At 40.9% G+C, this 19,575-nt stretch overlaps 1 protein-coding gene across 1 annotated transcript in view; it reads right to left on the minus strand.

Moving 5' to 3' along the window:
- Window positions 1-4,411: 4,411 nt before the first annotated feature.
- The window catches only part of asic1c (acid-sensing (proton-gated) ion channel 1c), a gene marked incomplete at both ends in the record, with an annotated part of 19,458 nt that continues 4,294 nt past the window's right edge, over window positions 4,412-19,575 (minus strand). The window contains 9 exons of the mRNA XM_079243347.1: window positions 4,412-4,490; window positions 5,616-5,668; window positions 13,237-13,308; window positions 13,913-13,992; window positions 14,342-14,433; window positions 14,648-14,801; window positions 15,236-15,292; window positions 15,382-15,532; window positions 19,499-19,575. The exon at window positions 19,499-19,575 is cut by the window's right edge and continues 51 nt beyond it. Coding sequence (XP_079099473.1) covers window positions 4,412-4,490; window positions 5,616-5,668; window positions 13,237-13,308; window positions 13,913-13,992; window positions 14,342-14,433; window positions 14,648-14,801; window positions 15,236-15,292; window positions 15,382-15,532; window positions 19,499-19,575 — 815 coding nt within the window. The remainder of the gene's footprint in view (window positions 4,491-5,615; window positions 5,669-13,236; window positions 13,309-13,912; window positions 13,993-14,341; window positions 14,434-14,647; window positions 14,802-15,235; window positions 15,293-15,381; window positions 15,533-19,498) is intronic.

A 19,575-nucleotide genomic window follows, 5' to 3' on the forward strand; every position in this document is an offset into this window, starting at 1 on the left:
AAGTTTGTATTAACTATTTAATGTACAGTTCAGAGTTAAAATCATATATCTACATCAGAATGCACATAGAGCATATAGAGCCAGATGAAGCAACTCCAGTTCTCCAGAATAGTGTTTGGGTTGAGGGAAATCATGGATTTATCTTTAAAGAACAAGTCTTGAAGGCAATTTTAATATTTTGTTTAAGATGCTTAAAGCAAGCTTTGCTAAAGAAGATCATTTGGGTGTGTTTGTGTGAGATACATCCAGCACATTGTACCGTGGTACAATGTATTGGGTGTATCAGACACACACACACACTGGAGATCATTCATTTGATTAATCTGACTCCAAAAATACACTTTGGACAATACAAAGTTAATAGCATAGACCAGAGATATTAGGAATACATTATGATCATGCAAGGAGCAAATTAAGTGATAAATTGTAAACTTTTCAAAATAAAACGTTTCAGATGCAGGTGTCTTAAGATGTTTAGAATACTTACTTCTACTTGGCTAAAGCTTTGTGGTAAATGTTTGCAAAAGACTACGTAGAACATGTAGTTTCTGCCAGCTCAGGTACACTCTGCTATTCCTTTGACTGTAAGGCGGGGTTGGGGAGAGAGGTAAAATCCTGGAACATTCTCAAGAGGTCTACATCCATTATCTCAACAGTTTGCGGACATGTTGGGTCAATTTTTATGTATTTTAATCCAACATGACCACACTCAAGTTGTCATTGCAATGCAGCATTATCAGAATAGCATCATAGTGTGACATGAATCAGCATCCATGTCTCGTATTTGGATGGCGGTTGTCATACATCAAATTCTGCCGTTGGCAACTGTTAACTCTAGACCCAGTATGATGTTTGATATGCCATTAATCAAAAATAGAAACCCCAAATTATGCCCCCCCACCACCCCACACACATCAGTCCAATTACAGGGGTATCTGACTTAATGCATTTATTGCTCATGACAACAGCATAAATTTACCCCTTTTGTTTCCTGAAAAGTAAAATTTCCAGAAGTCTGTCTTTAAGGGAAGCTCCGGCTCTGCTCTTACTCCCGAATGTGCTGGACCTGTGGACACATCATGTGTAACAGTGTGCGTAGTTAGAAATGGAGCCACAAAAGGCAGTCACAACCACAGACATTTGGTCATGGGCTTTCAAGGGATGGCTAATCTCCAAGGGTTTGTGCTTCACATCAACAGTCATCTAATACACAAAACACAGTAATAAAGCTATAGTCTTTTGCACATAACTTACTTTGACTGTGTTATACTTGAAAGTTGCACATGAAAAAAAAAAAAAAAAACTGCTCTGACATTCCAGCAAGAAGAACCTACAAATCCATCACTGTAGTATCAAGAACTTAAACGACACAGTGTTAAATTTAACAAGAGAGGAAGTAGACTGACACGAAGATTAGAAGAAATGTTATGTACGTTAAGTATGATGGGTAAATATAGTTTATTATACTTGATCATTTATATATCACAAACTGGTATTTGTGACCTATTACATATTGTGGAATAATAATCATAATCTGATACAGTGGTAAAATTGTACAATGCATTTCTTTTACAAATCAACCAAACTAAATGGGGCTGAGGTGCATGGTTCTGATGTTTTGAGAGAAAAAAAAAAGTCTTTGTTCTAATAATCTTTTGTTTTCTGTCCTGTTTTAATCTCCTAGAAGGACACTTAAGGTCCACCCAGATAAAAATTCATTTGTCGGACAAATAAAGAGACACGTTTTCTATCTATCGCTATATACCTATATTTATACATATCTGACATATGCTTCACATGAACAGTGTGGAATTTCTTCATGGCATTTGATTGCATGTATTTACACATTTCTGCTAAGTTCAGGAATGTCACCAGCAAGCTTTTTAAAACTCTTAAAGAGAATAGATTCATATCGCTGATTGTGCTGATGAATACCTTTAAGACACTATGATGGAAAAAACAGACTAGAAAGACAAAGGAAATTCCACTTGTTTATGTGCAAACAAATTCAGTGGAAATTAGAGACATTTCCTAAATGCTTTTAAGTCAAATGTTATCAACCCATTTAATGGAGGTAATGTATCCACGAGGCGCCATTCTCTATCTCCTGAGAGGCTGAGTGGTTTCTATTTGCCTTGCAGCACATGCTTAGGGTCGTTGTCCTGCTGAAAGGTGAAAGTCTGTCCCGGTCTTAAACCTCTGAAGCTGAAGAATATCCCTGTGCTTTGTACTTTACATCATTCACCCAATCATGACCACTTTCCCAGTCCCTGCCATTGAAAATAATCCCCCCTGGGTTTGCATCAAGCTGCATTTTTTTTTTTCAGGTTTATGGTTAAGAAGTGAATTTTTAGCTTCCATTTGTATGTTGGATCTCCCACATGCCTTTGGAAAAGCTTTTCTCTTAGCAATAGCTTCCTTCTCTGCCCAGCCATCTATAAAGCCCAGCTCTGTGGACGGTACAGCTTATAATGGTCTGACAGACATATTCCAGTCTGCTGTTGAGCTTTCCAGCTCCTTCAGGGTTTTTGTTAGCTCTCTGATTAATGGCATCTTTGACTCAGTGAGTTTTGCTAAGCAGCCCGTTCATTGTGGTGCCATATTTTTCCATTGTGTAATGATGAATTTCATGGTGCTTTGTGCGATTTTTCAATGTTTAGGATATTATCTGTTAACCCAACTTTTTTTTCTCTTTGTCACAAATTTTTCTCTAACTCAGTTGGACTCCTTGGTCTTCATGGTGCTGCTTGCTTTGCACTTGATCTTAATTAATGTTTTTGTGGACTCTAGAGCTTTTTTTAAAAAAAAAGGTCTAATGTACATAGACATTAGGTGACAGACTGCACACAGGTCAACCTTCTTATCATATTATGTGACTTCTAAGGGTGATTGGTAGCATATTATTCATGGGCTTGATAGCAAATGCATAACCTTTTAGATCTCTTTTTGTCTTTTATGTTTTTTTAACAACTGGTTTTAATGTAGGTACATTACATAAAGTTACAAAGTCAACAACAAAAATGAGATTACAGGTTTTAATGCAGGTTTTTAGGGAAAAAAGGGGCTTATTTTATAATCCTCTGTGTATTTACTTTTAATCGATTTAGAAAACTAGAGCTCTGTGGTGGTGTCCAGAAGTCTGGTGCAGCAACAGAGTATAACAACTATAAGACTTTAACTTTTAACTTTACTTTTTCCATTTCCTTCTTCAGACACTGCTCACGTTCCAACCAAAAGAATAAAATATTTATCAGGCTTTGAGTTAGAACCGTTTGTACAATGTCAACAGTAATCATTTCAGTTGGACCTAATCACGTATGATAATGAGGTCATCATTGTGATCATAGATTATGAGTGTTACTACCACTGCATTTATCAGTAATTAGAATGGATAATGATACCTGATTGAGCCTCTTTGGTGATGGAGAAGATATAGCATCTCCTGGCTATATCATCTGAAATTATATCAGGGAACAGTACCCATTAAATGGGCAGATAAATTTGATGTGTGTCCCGAAAATGGGAAATGCTAATGAAAAAACTGAAATGTCAGCTATATAAAGATACAATCAACTGCCTTTTTTGCTTCCTGGTCTTCTTTTCTGACTGGACTGTGTGTAAAAAATGACTAGTCATCAAAAATATCCACTGCCAGTCTGAGTCATCCAAGGATCCACGTGAAACAAAATGCAGTATTTGCATATGTACAAATGAAAAATGCTATTCCTGTTTTGAAGTCGAATAAGCACAGTCGTCTAATAGTTTAGGCAATTCACAGCCTCACTGTAGCAAAAGGCAATATTGACCACAAGTCTAGTCTTGATTTGGGTCTCAGTAGCTCTTTATACCAACAATCACCTCTTAAACTGGAGCAGATATAAAACCAAGGTCAGCTGTTCTATAAGGTCACTCAGCGCAGCATTTAGTTAGATGCTGGAACACTTTTCATTAACACTGGTACACATCCATATTCACATCTTTTGTTTTTCTTTGATTGATGAACAAGGATACTAGCACAGTGGTACCATGAAAACGCAACTCAGTTCTGACCCTCCTTTGTTTTGTTTTTTTTAGATATATTTACGTTTGTTGATTGTACACTGTGAGTTGATGAGAATAAAAAAAAACAAAAAAACAACCAAAATTAAATTAATACCGATGCCCTTGTCATGGCAGTTAAACCTGAGTTTTGTTTTGGAAGTGGTCTCTTTTTTATATTTATTTATTTTTAAGTTTTTCTGATGATAATATTCTATTTCTATTCAAGCACTGGTAAATTGTACTGTTTTTGAGCATTCACTCGACCTGTTCCTGCTAAATACACAAATTATTTCACAGTTTGCTGTCAAGTCTCCAGATGTGCTCCAAACTCCTACTTTATGTTGTCAACAAGCAAACTCCTCAAAGTTGCCTAAAGTCGGGTGACGAGGTAACATGTTCGGCGTGAATCCGAGACTGTCCGAGTGACTCCGGAGGGTGTCACAGGTGCTCTGAAAAACAGAGGGGAGGGAAGGAGGGGAGACGAGTTCAACCGGATTAAGGGAGGAGCGATGTGGGGAATGATTTAGGAAAGCAATGAGCCACAGATAAAATGACAGCCATTGCGGGGGGAGTGTGGGGGAAATTAAGAAAAAAAAAAACATATGAGATGAGGGTGAAATGGAGCAAAAACAGAAAAATGTGTTTAAGGGTTATTAACGCCACAGACAGAAGGACAGAATATTCAAGTAGGGATGAAAAATGACAGAAACATATGTGGGCATCAATAAGGTAATGAAGTGGTGGGGGTTAAGAGATAGGAGGCATTGCATATGTTTCACAGAGGAGAGATATCAGGGGATGGTGGGATTATATGAATAAAAAGGAGGGAGAAGAGAAAGAAAACAGCATATTTTTAGTCCTGTTTTTGCACTGGCATGTAAAATGATTAAACCTATGGAATTTGAAACATCCATTTTTTTTAATGTCTTCATTGCCTTCTGTATACAAAGGCCCCTATTGATTTGACAGCTGCAGAAATGTGGGCAACAAATGCGGATATTTCCGAAGCAAAAATGGTTATTCCAGCAGACAAAGACCCGTTTGTATTTTGTGCAAACTCACTGCATGCAGACCTGTGATAACATCACAAAGTAATGCATCTAGTGATGTTATCTAGCTTAGAGCCTCAACTGCATAGCCTCTTTACTGACCCTCTGGGCTGCGGGGAGACAAAGATCTGATTTGGTTCAGTGCTTTGTACACTTCAATAAATATGTCATGTGCTTTTTTTTTTTTTTTAACAGGAGCAGTGCGTTTTAACCTACAGAGGGGGAAAAAAAAGCATCATTATTCAGTGAAAGGAGCAACTTTTGGATAGTGCAGAGAGAAAAATCTTTGTGCACTCGGAGAATCCAACCAACTCTTGTCTTCACCTAAGCTGATAAATACAGAAACACATCATGACTGACCTGCCCTGACAATAAAATGCTCATTAGAGTCAGTCACCCCTGTTTTGTTGACTGCCAACAAAATTGTTTGTAACCACTGAGGAAATGATATGAGATGATCTTTGGTATGAATGAAAGAAGGGGACAGCATGGGAGGGAGCATCTATTATCAATGGGGTGTGCTACCTGGGGACATGATTAGGCGTGACACCAGGGCTGGTTGGGTTCTCTGGAAACTCCTGGAATAGACATGATGAAAAGAAAGATGGGTGAGGGTGACTGAAATGAAATTAAAGCACAATGTCAATGCCATAAGTTAAAGCTCTAAAGGGAATACTGTGGGAAATGGTTTCCACCTCAATTTTAAAATAAATGAGTTTCTCTCAATAAAGAAGAAATGGCAAAGATCAAATCCAAACATATGATTACTGAAGAAAAATGAAAACAACCTTAACCACAGACTATGGTTTAATCACAGTTAAAATACTTATTCGTCAGGTAGTTTGAGTGAGGATGTGAGAGTGAACAAATGCTTAAAGCAGCATGCAAATATTTGGGCACACCTTGCAAAAATTTCTGTCATTGTCATAGTTTACTGAGCAGAACATAGTCTGATCTACAGATGCCATAAACTGAAAGATGGAAAATATTTTTCTAGTTGCATTGTTGTTTAAGCACCTCGAGAGGCTGGACTTCTGAGACAACTTGGAAAGATCTTAATTAGGGTGTGAAAGCCAAGGCTTGTATATAATGAAGAGGAAAGACCAAGAAATGCTCATTTTAAAGTTTTATAAAAGCCCAAACTAGCTCAAGTAATTAGCTATGAGCTCCTCTAAGCAATTGCCTTGTACAATGAAAATGAAAGCAATTGATACAGACACAGTAGTAGAAGGTCATTTGATGACAGAAAATTGGTCTCAAGTGTTTGTTCCCTCAGCTCTTTATGGAGTTAAAATAAATTGGAGTTATAAAGGAAGGGGGGCGCTTCGCAGCACAAAGTAAACTTTTAGAACTTCTCTGAGGACGCGAAGAAGACATTAACTCAGAAAAAGGTATAATTATCACTGAAAGCTGTGGATAGACATCAAAGGACAAGTACATGCAAGATATGCCAAGAATCACACAGCACTTGCCTCATGCCTTTTAGTATAAGAGTGTGTGAAAATCATCCAAAGACAAAGGGAAACTTTCTTAGTTTGCTGCTAGAACTTTATAAACTGTGATACCAGTCAAAGTAATTTTTATCAATACTTAATTAATAGGATGCACAGATTTATAGTTGGGTATTTTTTTCTTTTTACAACATAAAATCTAAAATTAACTTAAAATTTAATAAAACATGGGTTCTTTTATTTTTGCCCTTCATCCTTTTTTTTTTTTTTTTTTTAGTTTTGTGTTGATCTTTTCTTTTCTTTTATCACTTGACTGATCAAAGTAAAAGAAATTTTCACCAGGCAGGCCAAACACTTGCATGCCATCATATTGAACGTTAGAAAAAAAAAGTACAGAAAATGATTTCTTATAAGAATGTGAAGATATGACATGAATGGAGCAGAACACAATAAATAATATACTGTATTATTCAATTCAATTATATATATATATATATTTATATATACATATATATATACATATATATATATATATATATATATATATATATATATATATATATATATATATATATATATATATATACATATATATATATATATATATACATATATATATATAAATATATATATATATATATATAAATATATATATATATATATATATATATATATATATATATATATATATATATATATATATATATATATATATATATATATATATATATATATATATATATATATGTATATACATATACATATATCTATATATATATATATATATATATATACATAAGGGTAATAACCTCCTTTATAACGATGCTGAAATTAATCTAAAGTGTGCATCATAATTCCACTCTGCGAAGTCAAATCAACATTTCTTTTCCTTCCTTCTACAGTCAGTGAATCTTGGACCTGAGACAACAAAGCATGCAAGAAGCACTGTCCTCATGCAAACACAAATCCAACAACTGCATGCCAGTTTTTTGCTTCCCTTGTATATCACATATGATAGTACCTGCAAGCCCCCCCATTTTGCCAAGAGAGTTGGATGCAAACTTGATACAATAAACTCAAGGAAAAAAGAAAACAAATGTTTGTAACAAAAATCCACTTAAATGCTTTTCATTATAACAGCACCAGATGGAGGGAAATAAAATGGTGTAACTCTGGACAGGATTTCCCACCCCTCAGTGGACTGCACAATATCTCGAAAAAAATAACAAATAAATTTAACATGTGAATGTCAGTTAACTATAAGGACAGGACATGTCTGTAACCAGAATATAAACTTTCACCTCCTTGGTGTATGGGTTTCATCTGCAGTGTGTTGAGCAGCTGCTATTCTATTCAGTCATTTGGTCTCTCCCTGAGCCGTCACCTTATCGTGGTGGAGGGGTTTGTGCGTCCCGAAGATCCTAGCAGCTATGTTGTCGGGGGCTTTATGCCCCTGGTAGGGTCACCCATGGCAAACAGGTGTCTAGGGGAGGGACCAGACCAAGCACGGCTCATAGACCCCTATGATGACGACCAACCTGGGCATGAATGTTCCCTTGCCCGGACGCGGGTTACCGGCACCCCCCTCTGGAGCCAGGCCTGGAGGTGGGGTACGAGAGCGAGCATCTGGTGGCCGGGCTTTCGCCCATGGGGCCCGGTCGGGCTCAGCCCGAAAGGGTTACATGGGCCCCACCTCCCGTGGGCTCACCATCTGCGGGAGGAGCCGTAGGGGTCAGGTGCAATGTGAGCTGGGCGGCAGCAAGGGGCGGGGACCCTGGCGGTCCGATCCCCGGCTGCAGAAGCTGGCTCTAGGGACGTGGAACGTCACCTCTCTGGTGGGGAAGGAGCCTGAGCTTGTGCGCGAGGTTGAGCGGTTCCGACTAGATATAGTTGGACTCACCTCGACGCATGGCTTGGGCTCTGGAACCAGTACCCTCGAGAGGGGCTGGACCTTCTTCCACTCTGGAGTTGCTCATGGTGAGAGGCGCCGAGCAGGTGTGGGCATTCTCATCAGCCCCCAGCTTGGTGCCTGCACGTTGGGGTTTACCCCGGTGGATGAAAGGGTAGTTTCCCTCCGCCTCCGGGTGGGGGGACGGGTCCTGACTGTTGTCTGTGCTTATGCACCGAACAGCAGTTCAGAGTACCCACCCTTTCTGGGGTCCTTGGAGGGAGTGCTGGAGGGTGCTCCTTCTGGGGACTCCATTGTTCTGCTGGGGGACTTCAATGCTCACGTGGGCAATGACAGTGAGACCTGGAGGGGAGTGATTGGGAGGCATGGTCCCCCCCCTCTGAACCCAAATGGTGTTTTGTTATTGGACTTCTGTGCTCGTCATGGATGGTCTATAACGAACACCATGTTCCAGCATAAGAGTGTCCATATGTACACCTGGCATCAGGATTCCCTGGGCCGCAGTTCAATGATCGACTTTGTAGTCGTATCGTCGGACCTGCGGCCACATGCCTTGGACACTCGCGTGAAGAGGGGGGCGGAGCTGTCAACTGATCACCACCTGGTGGTGAGTTGGCTCAGATGGTGGGGGAGGAAGCCGGTCAGAGCTGGCAGGCCCAAATGTGTTGTGAGGGTCTGCTGGGAACGTCTGGCTGAGTCCCCTGTCAGAGCGAGCTTCAACTCCCACCTTCAGCAGAGCTTCGAACATGTCCCGGGTGAGGCGGGGGACATTGAGTCCGAATGGGCTGTGTTCCGTGCCTCTATTGCTGAGGCGGCCAGCCGGAGCTGTGGCTGCAAGGTCGTTGGTGCCTGTCGTGGCGGTAATCCCAGGACTCGTTGGTGGACACCAGCAGTGAGGGATGCCGTCAAGCTGAAGAAGGAGTCCTATCGGGCCTTCTTGGCCTGTGGGACTCTGGAGGCAGCTGATGGGTACCGGCGGGCTAAGCGGCATGCGGCTTCAGCCGTTGCCGAGGCAAAAACTCGGGCATGGGAGGAGTTCGGCGAGGCCATGGAGAAAGACTTCCGGACGGCTTCGAGGAGATTCTGGTCCACCATCCGGCGGCTCAGGGGGGGGGAAGCAGTGCTCCATCAATACTGTGTACAGTGGAGATGGGGTGCTGCTGACCTCAACTCGGGACGTTGTGGGTCGGTGGAGGGAATACTTCGAAGACCTCCTCAATCCTACCAACACGTCTTCCCATGAGGGAGCAGAGCTGGTGGACTCAGGGGTGGACTCTCCTATCTCTGGGGCTGAAGTCGCTGAGGTGGTCAAAAAGCTCCTTGGCGGCAAGGCCCCGGGGGTGGATGAGATCCACCCGGAGTTCCTTAAGGCTCTGGATGCTATGGGGCTGTCCTGGCTGACACGCCTCTGCAGCATCGCGTGGACATTGGGGGCAGTACCGCTGGATTGGCAGACTGGGGTGGTGGTCCCCCTTTTTAAGAAGGGGGACCGGAGGGTGTGTTCCAATTACAGGGGAATCACACTCCTCAGCCTCCCTGGTAAGGTCTATTCAGGGAGGCCCCCGGGGGCTCCTGTGGGGGGTACTCCGGGAGTATGGGGTACCGGACCCCCTTGTACGAGCTGTCCGGTCCCTGTACGACAGGTGTCAGAGCTTGGTCCGCATTGCCGGTAGTAAGTCGGATTCGTTTCCGGTGAGGGTTGGACTCCGCCAAGGCTGCCCTTTATCACCGATTCTGTTCATAACTTATATGGACAGAATTTCTAGGCGCAGCCGAGGGGTTGAGGGGATCCGACTTGGTGGCCTCAGGATTGGGTCCCTGCTTTTTGCGGATGACGTGGTCCTGTTGGCTTCATCTGGTCGTGATCTCCAGCTCTCGCTTGAGCGATTCGCGGCCGAGTGTGAAGCGGCTGGGATGAGAATCAGCACCTCAAAATCTGAGACCATGGTCCTCAGCCGGAATAGGGTGGATTGCCCTCTCCGGGTCGGGAGTCAGGTCCTGCCTCAAGTGGAGGAGTTTAAATATCTCGGGGTCTTGTTCACGAGTGAGGGAAGGATGGAGCGTGAGATCGACAGACGGATCGGTGCGGCGTCTGCAGTAATGCGGGCTCTGCGCCGGTCTGTCGTGGTGAAGAAGGAGCTGAGCCAGAAGGCGAAGCTCTCGATTTATCAGTCGATCTACGTTCCTACCCTCACCTATGGTCATGAGCTGTGGGTCGTGACCGAAAGAACGAGATCTCGTATACAGGCGGCTGAAATGAGTTTCCTCCGCAGGGTGGCCGGGCTCTCCCTTAGAGATAGGGTGAGGAGCTCAGTCATCCGGGAGGGGCTCAGAGTAGAGCCGCTGCTCCTTCGCATCGAGAGGAACCAGTTGAGGTGGCTCGGGCATCTGGTCAGGATGCCTCCTGGACGCCTCCCTGGTGAGGTGTTCCAGGCACGTCCCTCGGGGAGGAGACCTCGGGGAAGACCCAGGACACGCTGGAGGGATTACATCTCTCGGCTGGCCTGGGAACGCCTCGGGATCCCCCCCGCAGAGTTGGCAAATGTGGGAGAGGGAAGTCTGGGCTTCCCTGCTTAGGCTGCTGCCCCCGCGACCCGACCCCGGATAAGCGGCAGAAGATGGATGGATGGATGGATTTGGTAGATGCTTTTATCCAAAGCAACTTACATGTAATAACTGATCAATTAATCATAGCAATTAATCTAGCATGCATGTCTTGTGGGTGGGAGGAAGCCGCAGTACCCAGAGAGAGGGTACTTGCTGTGAGGCCACAGTGCTAACCACTACACCACAATGCTAACAGCTAACATTAAGGAGGCGCATGTCTGCTATAAATAATTTCTTAACTACCCTGCAGACATCTTAGATAAACCTCAATGGAAGTGGAGTTGCCTCTGGCTGCGGTGTGTTAAGCTCCACAAAATGCGGCTTTAGACAAAATGTCTCCTTTCTTTTGTTCATGAGGAAGATAAGCATTTTCTTTTTTATCTCTTGTGGATTTGACTTGAACATAAACTCTTAATAAAATCTTTAAATCCTAAATCAGTTTTTTTTCATTCCTTTAATCTCACAAATATCTGAATTCATCATCATCATTCAACATAGAAAAAGAAAAACCTTGGTGTGCAATAACTACTTTTCAGGTTCAATGAACTTTATGTTGTGGGAATATGCAAAGTGTGTTGGTGTGAGGGATAAGCTGAGATAGGGGCCATAACCTCTGATAATCCAATCCAATCCAATCCAGTTTATTTATAAAGCACCGTTAAAAACAACAAAGTTGACCAAAGTGCTGTACAGAAGAAACAATAAAACATACATATTTACATCATAATGGGGCATCAGCACATTGTTAATAGTAAAACAACCCTTTAAATTAGTCAAACGCCAAAGAGAAAAAATGAGTCTTCAGACAAGACTTAAAAACAAGAAGCGATTCAGCCTGTCTAATGTACAGGGGCAGCTTATTCCACAACTTGGGACCAATAACAGAAAAAGCTCGGTCACCTCTCAGTTTACGCTTCGTCTTAGGAACCACAAGCAGAAGTTGATCTGTGGACCTCAGAGAGCGTGTAGGGGAATACCTCACCAGCAGGTCTGACAGGTAGCGAGGGGCCAGACCGTTCAGGCATTTAAAAACAAATAAAAGAATCTTAAAATCAATTCTGTAACGGACAGGGAGCCAGTGAAGGGAAGACAAAATTGGTAAAACATGGTCAGACTTTCGAGATCCAGTTAAAAGACGCGCTGCAGCGTTCTGCACCAGCTGCAGCCGTGCGAGAGAGGACTGACTGATCCCACAGTACAGGGCGTTACAATAGTCAAGCCGTGTAGTTACAAAAGCATGGATCAAAATTTCAAAATCATGTCTTGAGAGTGAGGACCTTATTTTTGCAAGCTGTCTCAGGTGGAAAAAACTTGCTTTCACCACAGCACTAATTTGTTTGTCCAATTTAAGTTCCTGATCCATTTTCACACCAAGATTGCAGACAGTAGGCTTAACAAACTGTGACAAGGATCCAAGGTTAACTGAGACAGCATCACCAACACTGCTAGGTCCAAGAAGAAGAACCTCTGTTTTTTTATCATTAAAATGCAAAAAATTTATTGACATCCAAATTTTAATTTCATCAGTGCACTTTAAGAGTTCAGTGGCACTGAAGCTTTCTTGACGTTTGAGGGGAATGTAAATTTGGCTATCATCAGCATAAAGATGAAAAGACACACCAAGCCTTCGGAGAATAGACCCCAGCAGCAACAGATACAATGAAAAAAGGAGCGGACCAAGGATTGATCCTTGCGGCACGCCACAATTCAAGGGGGCCGAGGATGAAGCAAAGTCACCCAATCTCACACAAAAACTCCTATCTGCTAAGTAGGAACGGAACCACTCCAATGAGCAACTGCTCCAATAATGAGAGCAGTTTATGAATCATGAGGAAACGTTGAATGAAAGAAGCTGCTTATGCTGTTAGTCAGGACATAAATAAAGTATTATGTGCATGCAGTGCTACACATCTTACATTCAAACTGTGCAGGGAAATTAATATAATAATAATAAAATAATAATAATATTGTGTTTTTTTTCTAAAAGAAAACATTTGATTTATCCATGACAACTCATGTTGACACAATGTGATTGTTGCTTTGCTTTTTCTCTGGTGCTGTTCAATTAAAGCATTATTATGTGCAGACATTCAGTTGTTTTTCTTTTTCCTGAGTTCATCTAGTAATAGATCACAATCATTGATTAAAATAAATGCATTCTGAGAGATTGAGAAATTACCAGATTGTCACTCTGGCAACGCTGTGGTCGTTTCTTGCGCATGAAGTAACCCAGAACTTTATCCTTGAACACCTAAATGTAAACAACATTAGATAAGCATGATTCACGAATGGAATACATCGCAGTCATTGACATTGTGTCATTTGGGAATTGAAGTTTTTGCTTATTTGCTGGTTTGATAAGATGTAAGCTCTATTTATTTCACTCAACTAACTCCAGCAGTTAATGCTTCTAAAGCTCACTAATCATAATGTTAAATCTTGTTTTGTCTCGACAACAACAAAAGGGTGAATCAGTAATGTTCAGTTTCATTGTTCATGATGACATTAAATGTAGGTGTTTCTTTTGTATTGTTTTTATTTTTAAATTCACGCACTGACCACGTCATACTGACGACAACATGAGGCAGTTGGTACTGTAACTTTTGCTCTCCATAAATTCTCTGGTGTTCATATGTGAACATAGCTTTTGGTAAAGAATCTGAAATCCTTCTTTGACTGAATTAAAAACATTTTATCATAATGTTTTAATGGCAAAAGAATTAACAGTGCAGATGAAGAGGATGTATAATTAAAGGTAAAAACTCTAATCCCTGTGAAATCTTAGTTGCTTTGGACCCCATTAATACTAAAACATTACAGGATATATTGTGATTATGAAAAAGATCAAACTTTACCTCATACAGGTAGTCAAATATTTCCAGTATTGTTAGAACACTAGCTCCAATAAATAGCCCCATCTGACCTCCAATGTCACCTAGAGAAGGAGAGATGAACAGATATGGGCAGGTACAGGAATTGAACAATGACGCGGAAAACTATTCCCAGTTCTGTCACATCTAATTTCATATATCTCAGTATAATCTCAGTGGAATTGTTACAAGTTTCCATGCAGGCCCAACTTTTCATCAGACCAAACCCTGCTGCCCTTGCAAGAGCATCAGATTATGAAATTGTGTTCAGCCTGTTTTGTAAGTTCAAAGAGGAACCCTCAAAGCACCAGGCGTGAGCACAATGTGAAATGTGCGCCAGGGAACTGCTAAGTGCTGATACCAAAGTCATCCCTTTTTTTTTTTTTTTTTAACATACAACTGCAAGAATCTTACCGAGAAGACCTGCAATTTCATAGGCCTTCTTCTGCTCAATTTTCTCATAATTCAGAGCTTCAAAGAAGATGTCCAGCACCAGTATATTCTCTCTGAAGAGGGGACAGACAAGAACACAGCCTATGATATCACATTACATTACTTGGCTGCTCACATTTCCTGTGTAACTTTCTTTCATTATTGTTACATTGAAGGTGAACGATGGAGACTCATGTCATGCCTTGCCACAAAAGCTTCCATACATTGACAGAAAGAAGAAAAGAGGCCATTATGCTAGATAACTGACTGATACCAAATAATACTTACCCAATATACTGCTCAGTTTTGTTGAATTTCTTAGCCAGATATTTAGCAGATGCCTTACTGGGGATCTTAACCATGGACAGCTCCTTGCCATAACGAGTCATGTTGCAGGGTGTCTGACAGACACAGAAATCGTTGTCTTTCTCTACCAAAAAGTCTGTGGATGATCAAAGTCATTTAAAAATATTGCGGTTTCTTGATAAGCTCAAACAAACCTCCATGCAGTTTGTGCTAATAATATCTGCACACAACAGAAATACACTCGCTGCCATCGTTCACTTTCATGAAAGCAAATAATGACTGAAGCCATAATACTGTAGAGAAGAAGAATGAGGGGCAAAAAGTAGTGGGATTTATTTGAAACCAGAAAGGCACACTCACATCACAAGTCTTCATAATAGAATTTTTAAGCAATCTCATTATTTTGCTTCAGCACTATCTGAGATTAAAGTCATTCAAGTTGAAGCTATAAAAGTGTTATCTGAAGCTTGGAACTGGCTCATGGCACAGCTGCTGGGCTCCTGAATTCAGGAATATATGGAAAAGTACCACACTCATATTGTATTCTGGTTATAAAGCATCAGGGCTCACCTAAAGCTGGGTCAGCACAGTCTTTGTACTGCTCAGGTGTGCAAACTGTTGACGTTCCTGTTTGAAATAACATAAAAAATGGCAATCATGATATCCACAAGTACTGGTGTATTTTTTTAACAGGCTAAGCCAGTCTGAATTCATACCTGGCATGTGAACCATCCTGCAGTTGCAGTTATCCAACAGGTACCGGGTTTCACAGTCAATGCGGCATGCAGTGATGCTGTATGTGGAGAAGTATTCAGAGTCCATTGGAGTGGACTTGCAGTCTCCCCAGGGCGGTGGGAGGTACTGAAGCTGAAAAAGCAAAGACAACATGTTGCCTCTCAATGTAACAGCTCACAGGATTACAGGGAATAACATAATGCAAGCCCAGTGTAGCCAAAGTACAAAACAGAAAAACAAGCTGACACAAATTTTTCTAACAAAAAAAAAACTACATGAAAAAAAAAACAATGAAAATGTACACTGAGACAAAAGTAACATAACATGTCCAGTCAGAACAACATTATTGCCCATGTATAGCATCAAGCAGACACCATGCAGAACATTACTGATGCAGGTCTAGTCCCTGGTAGGAAGCAGAGTACCATGGGAATATATGGGTTTAGGAACAGGAACCTGGGAGGTATGCAGCTTCAGACAGGACACCACAATCAATGGACAAATTTTACAATCCTGACAACAGAATTCAGAACAATTAACAGGTTCAACTTTTGCAATGCACAAATAAATAAATTCAGCAGACTTCACACAAGACATTACCTTTTATTTTATGGACATGTATTGAAAATTTAAGATACATCCATACTAATATTTTTTATTTTTCATGCAGGGGTTTGTGTTGGTGATTAATTTCATACATTTCCCAATCTTCTCCCATGAGTTCGATACTAAAAAACACTCCGCAGAGCCTCATGAATATAACAATAAGAAGTTGGTTCACTGTTTCATTTGAGGTAGAGCTCATTAAAAGGAGGAGAACGATCCTTACACATGAGTAACTTAGGGAGCTCTTAATTAGCCCCTAATTAAAGAAAATTTAACAGCCAAATTTGAAGGATTTGCTTGTCAGACCTTTGAATCACAGCAGTTTGTGAGTGTGCATGCTTAAACATAATCCATTCAGCATTTCTTTTTCTTTTAAATGCACCAAAACTGACCTTTAACTGCTGATAGCACATTCATTTCTCTTTAAATGTATTAGGCTACTTGCTGCCATTTACGGGACTTCGTTGACAGTTTGAGCACTTATAGTAGCGTACTAATTACAACAGAGATGGCCAACAATCAATGCCAAAGGCTTCTTCCTGGCATACTTCACAGAGGCATTGCGTTGCTATTGTCACATTAAGGCTCACTGTAAGCCCCAATGATCTCTGCCAGCTCTAACAGGCCAACTCCAACAATCCAACGGTTATTTAGTGGCTAGAGGGTAACGGAGATCGAGAGCATTTCATTGAGGGAGTGGAATTAAACTGGCAAACATGATTAAGCTCTTACTGAACTCTCTTTTCAACCCACAGACTCTCAAATGTGGACATACAGTGGAGATAAAGCCCTGGCACAATACATACTAGACTATATGCTGAGGCCACAGTCCTCATGGGTGATAAACCCAAATAAATCACCCTGCCTGGTCCTTCCAGATAATATTATAAGGGACCCAAACAGATCACCCTACTGAGACATTAAAAAATAAAGAAAAATCATGACAGAACTGTACATGAACGTGACGGGGTAAAACTAAATAACAGCTTGGATGACGGTACAGACTCACATGAAAAGCTTAAAGGAATGAAACTCATTAATTGCTTGTTGCTGATATGTACTAAACACAGATAACAATGGCAACAAGGACACAATGCGGATGCTGTTTCATGTGGTTGCTTCAGCCACACACAGAGGAGGGGGGGGATAGATACATTCCTAGGAGGGTGAGAGGGTGTGGGGAGAGGGAGGTGGAGGGGCAGAAAATGAAACTGTGTAATCTAATGAGTGTGTTGCAAACTGACAATACAGTACTTTGCAGCATGCAGCAAGCCCAGTCAGTCATACACTACCCTCTGCTCTTGGGTGGAAACAAATGTTTGGAAGCCGGGGGCGACCCCGAAGCCCAGCTCGTGGAGGAAAGGAGGCTCTGACTGAGTGTGAAGCTGTACCTTTATGCCGGCCTCATAGGACGTCTCATCTAAGGTGAGGGGGGTGAAGGAACACAGCCCACATCATTATCAAAATACAAGGGTATGAATAAGGAAGTGGCTGACTCCTTGAAATAAATATCTTCTTGTGATGTCTGGCAGTAAAGCTGCTGAAGCTCCCGGAGGTGCATGAAAACTGTCTCAGAACTGATGAGTTGTCAGTTAGCCTCAAGCTCGAGTGAAGATTTAAAAGTTACTCACTTTTAGCTATAAATGAAGTTGTGATGTGTCTCTGTGGGCTCACAAGTCAAAGCCTCATATTAAAATCTGAATTCGTCTCATGAAAACAATCCTAATTACCATGCCTGAAATCATCCTTTGTCACACTGAGGGCGACGTCATTGCACTCTTTGGGACACCGACTGATAGGAGTACTAGCCAGACTCTAATGACAGTCTAATTAATTCGGAACATCTTTTAGTTCATAAATATGTCTTTTACAGTCACTGGTCTGGCTTCACATGTCACAATTATTAATGACTAATTCTCATACTTTTACTCTCAGGAGGAAACTTTGTGATGTTTAATAGACCCGATTCCCTTCTTGACAATGGCTGAACGATGATCCACTTAAAGCACTGACTTTGTAAAGGGAAAGAGAGATGGAAGGTGACAAGTTTTTCAAAGCAGCTTCCCAAAAGTAAAATTTGTCATCATTGTGGTGTCCATATGTCTGTTTCATGATACCAGAAATATACCTCGATCATCCCATGGTGCTCTGCTAATACAAGCCATATTTCACACGATTGTTTCATTCATGCTGGCGAAGCGGCCGTGCCCATTTATTTTAGGAGCAAAATCATTTAAATCAAGCCTCATTAGTTGCTTGAGAAATAAATTAAATTTACTGCCAAAATGTTCTGTACTTCGCAAAAAAAAAAAAAAGAAAAAAGATTATATGGTAGAAATTTTGATGAGTCTGTAGCACAGGACAAAAATACATTTTCCCAAAGATAATCCTTCAAAACACCAAAACCTTTTGCAGCACCTCTGCCTTTTTCTTTTAAATGTTTATTTAGTCTGTTTTCGGTTCCCTGTTCTGTCTCAGAAATTCAGAGATAGTTGTTCTTCTTGTGGGTTTTTGTAAGTTGGTCACAGAGAGCATCATGTGAATTTGTTCTTTTGGCAACATCACATAAGTGCAATACAGTTCCATTAGATTTAGACATGAAATCCATGTTTGCTTAATATTTAGTTTCCATGAAAGATTTTCAATCAATTCAGGCTGAACTAAAGTTATTACTTTTCATCTTCCATCGATTGCAGTACTGAAGCATAGTACTACTGCAAATTTTCAGTAAACAAACTTGCCAAAATCTTGCTTTCCTATTGTGTGTGTACTTTTCACAAACACTGAATAATAATCTATTTTAATATGTGTATAAACTTCTTTTAATTAATTTAGCTCCAGGTTTTATTTTTATGGCTTTCTCTTAAGAAATAGAGGTAACTTATTTGAGCAATGCAAGTGAACTGGGTTTAGGCTAAATACAGCTGCTATAAGTTGATTTTATCCTTATTCATTCATTCTTTTTTTTTTAAACTTCAAATTAACTTGTTTCCTGGAATTAATTAAACTTGCTGTGTTAATGATTGAATCATGCTGATCATTAATGTGTAAATTCTCTTTGAATGAACCACTTCAGACAATTTTCACAGCAGTCAAAAAGCCATATTCTGGTTTTTTTCTCAGACTAAAAGTAGAGAGAAGTCAAAATGAGCTGCCATATATTTTCCCATGCTGTGCCGTCCAAAGTGCTTCTGGCTCTTTGTGTCACAGTATGCTCATATGCTTGCATCCAATCATTACTTTGCCCCGCTCCATCAGAATTCCTTGGCTCAGTTTCTCAGTTTAACTTACAGTACTCAGTCAATGTCAGATTCATGAAATGTTTAGGTAACAAATTAACTCCACTTTCCCATACAATGGAAATCAGTGATCTGATTTTGCTCCATTCTCTGTGACAAAGAGATAACGGATGCTTGCTGGCAAGGATTTTGGGACAAACACTGAATGAGATGGCGCAAGAGGGGTCGAAGTCAGAGGTTAATCGTTAGGTACCAGTTGCTGCTGACATGACACAAAAGTTTGAAAACCAGGGGCCACACCAAATCCCAGCTGGTCAATGAAGGGCGGCT

The sequence above is a fragment of the Telmatherina bonti genome (assembly GCF_933228915.1).
Source record: "Telmatherina bonti genome assembly, chromosome: 7".
NCBI classification, from domain to species: domain Eukaryota; kingdom Metazoa; phylum Chordata; class Actinopteri; order Atheriniformes; family Telmatherinidae; genus Telmatherina; species Telmatherina bonti.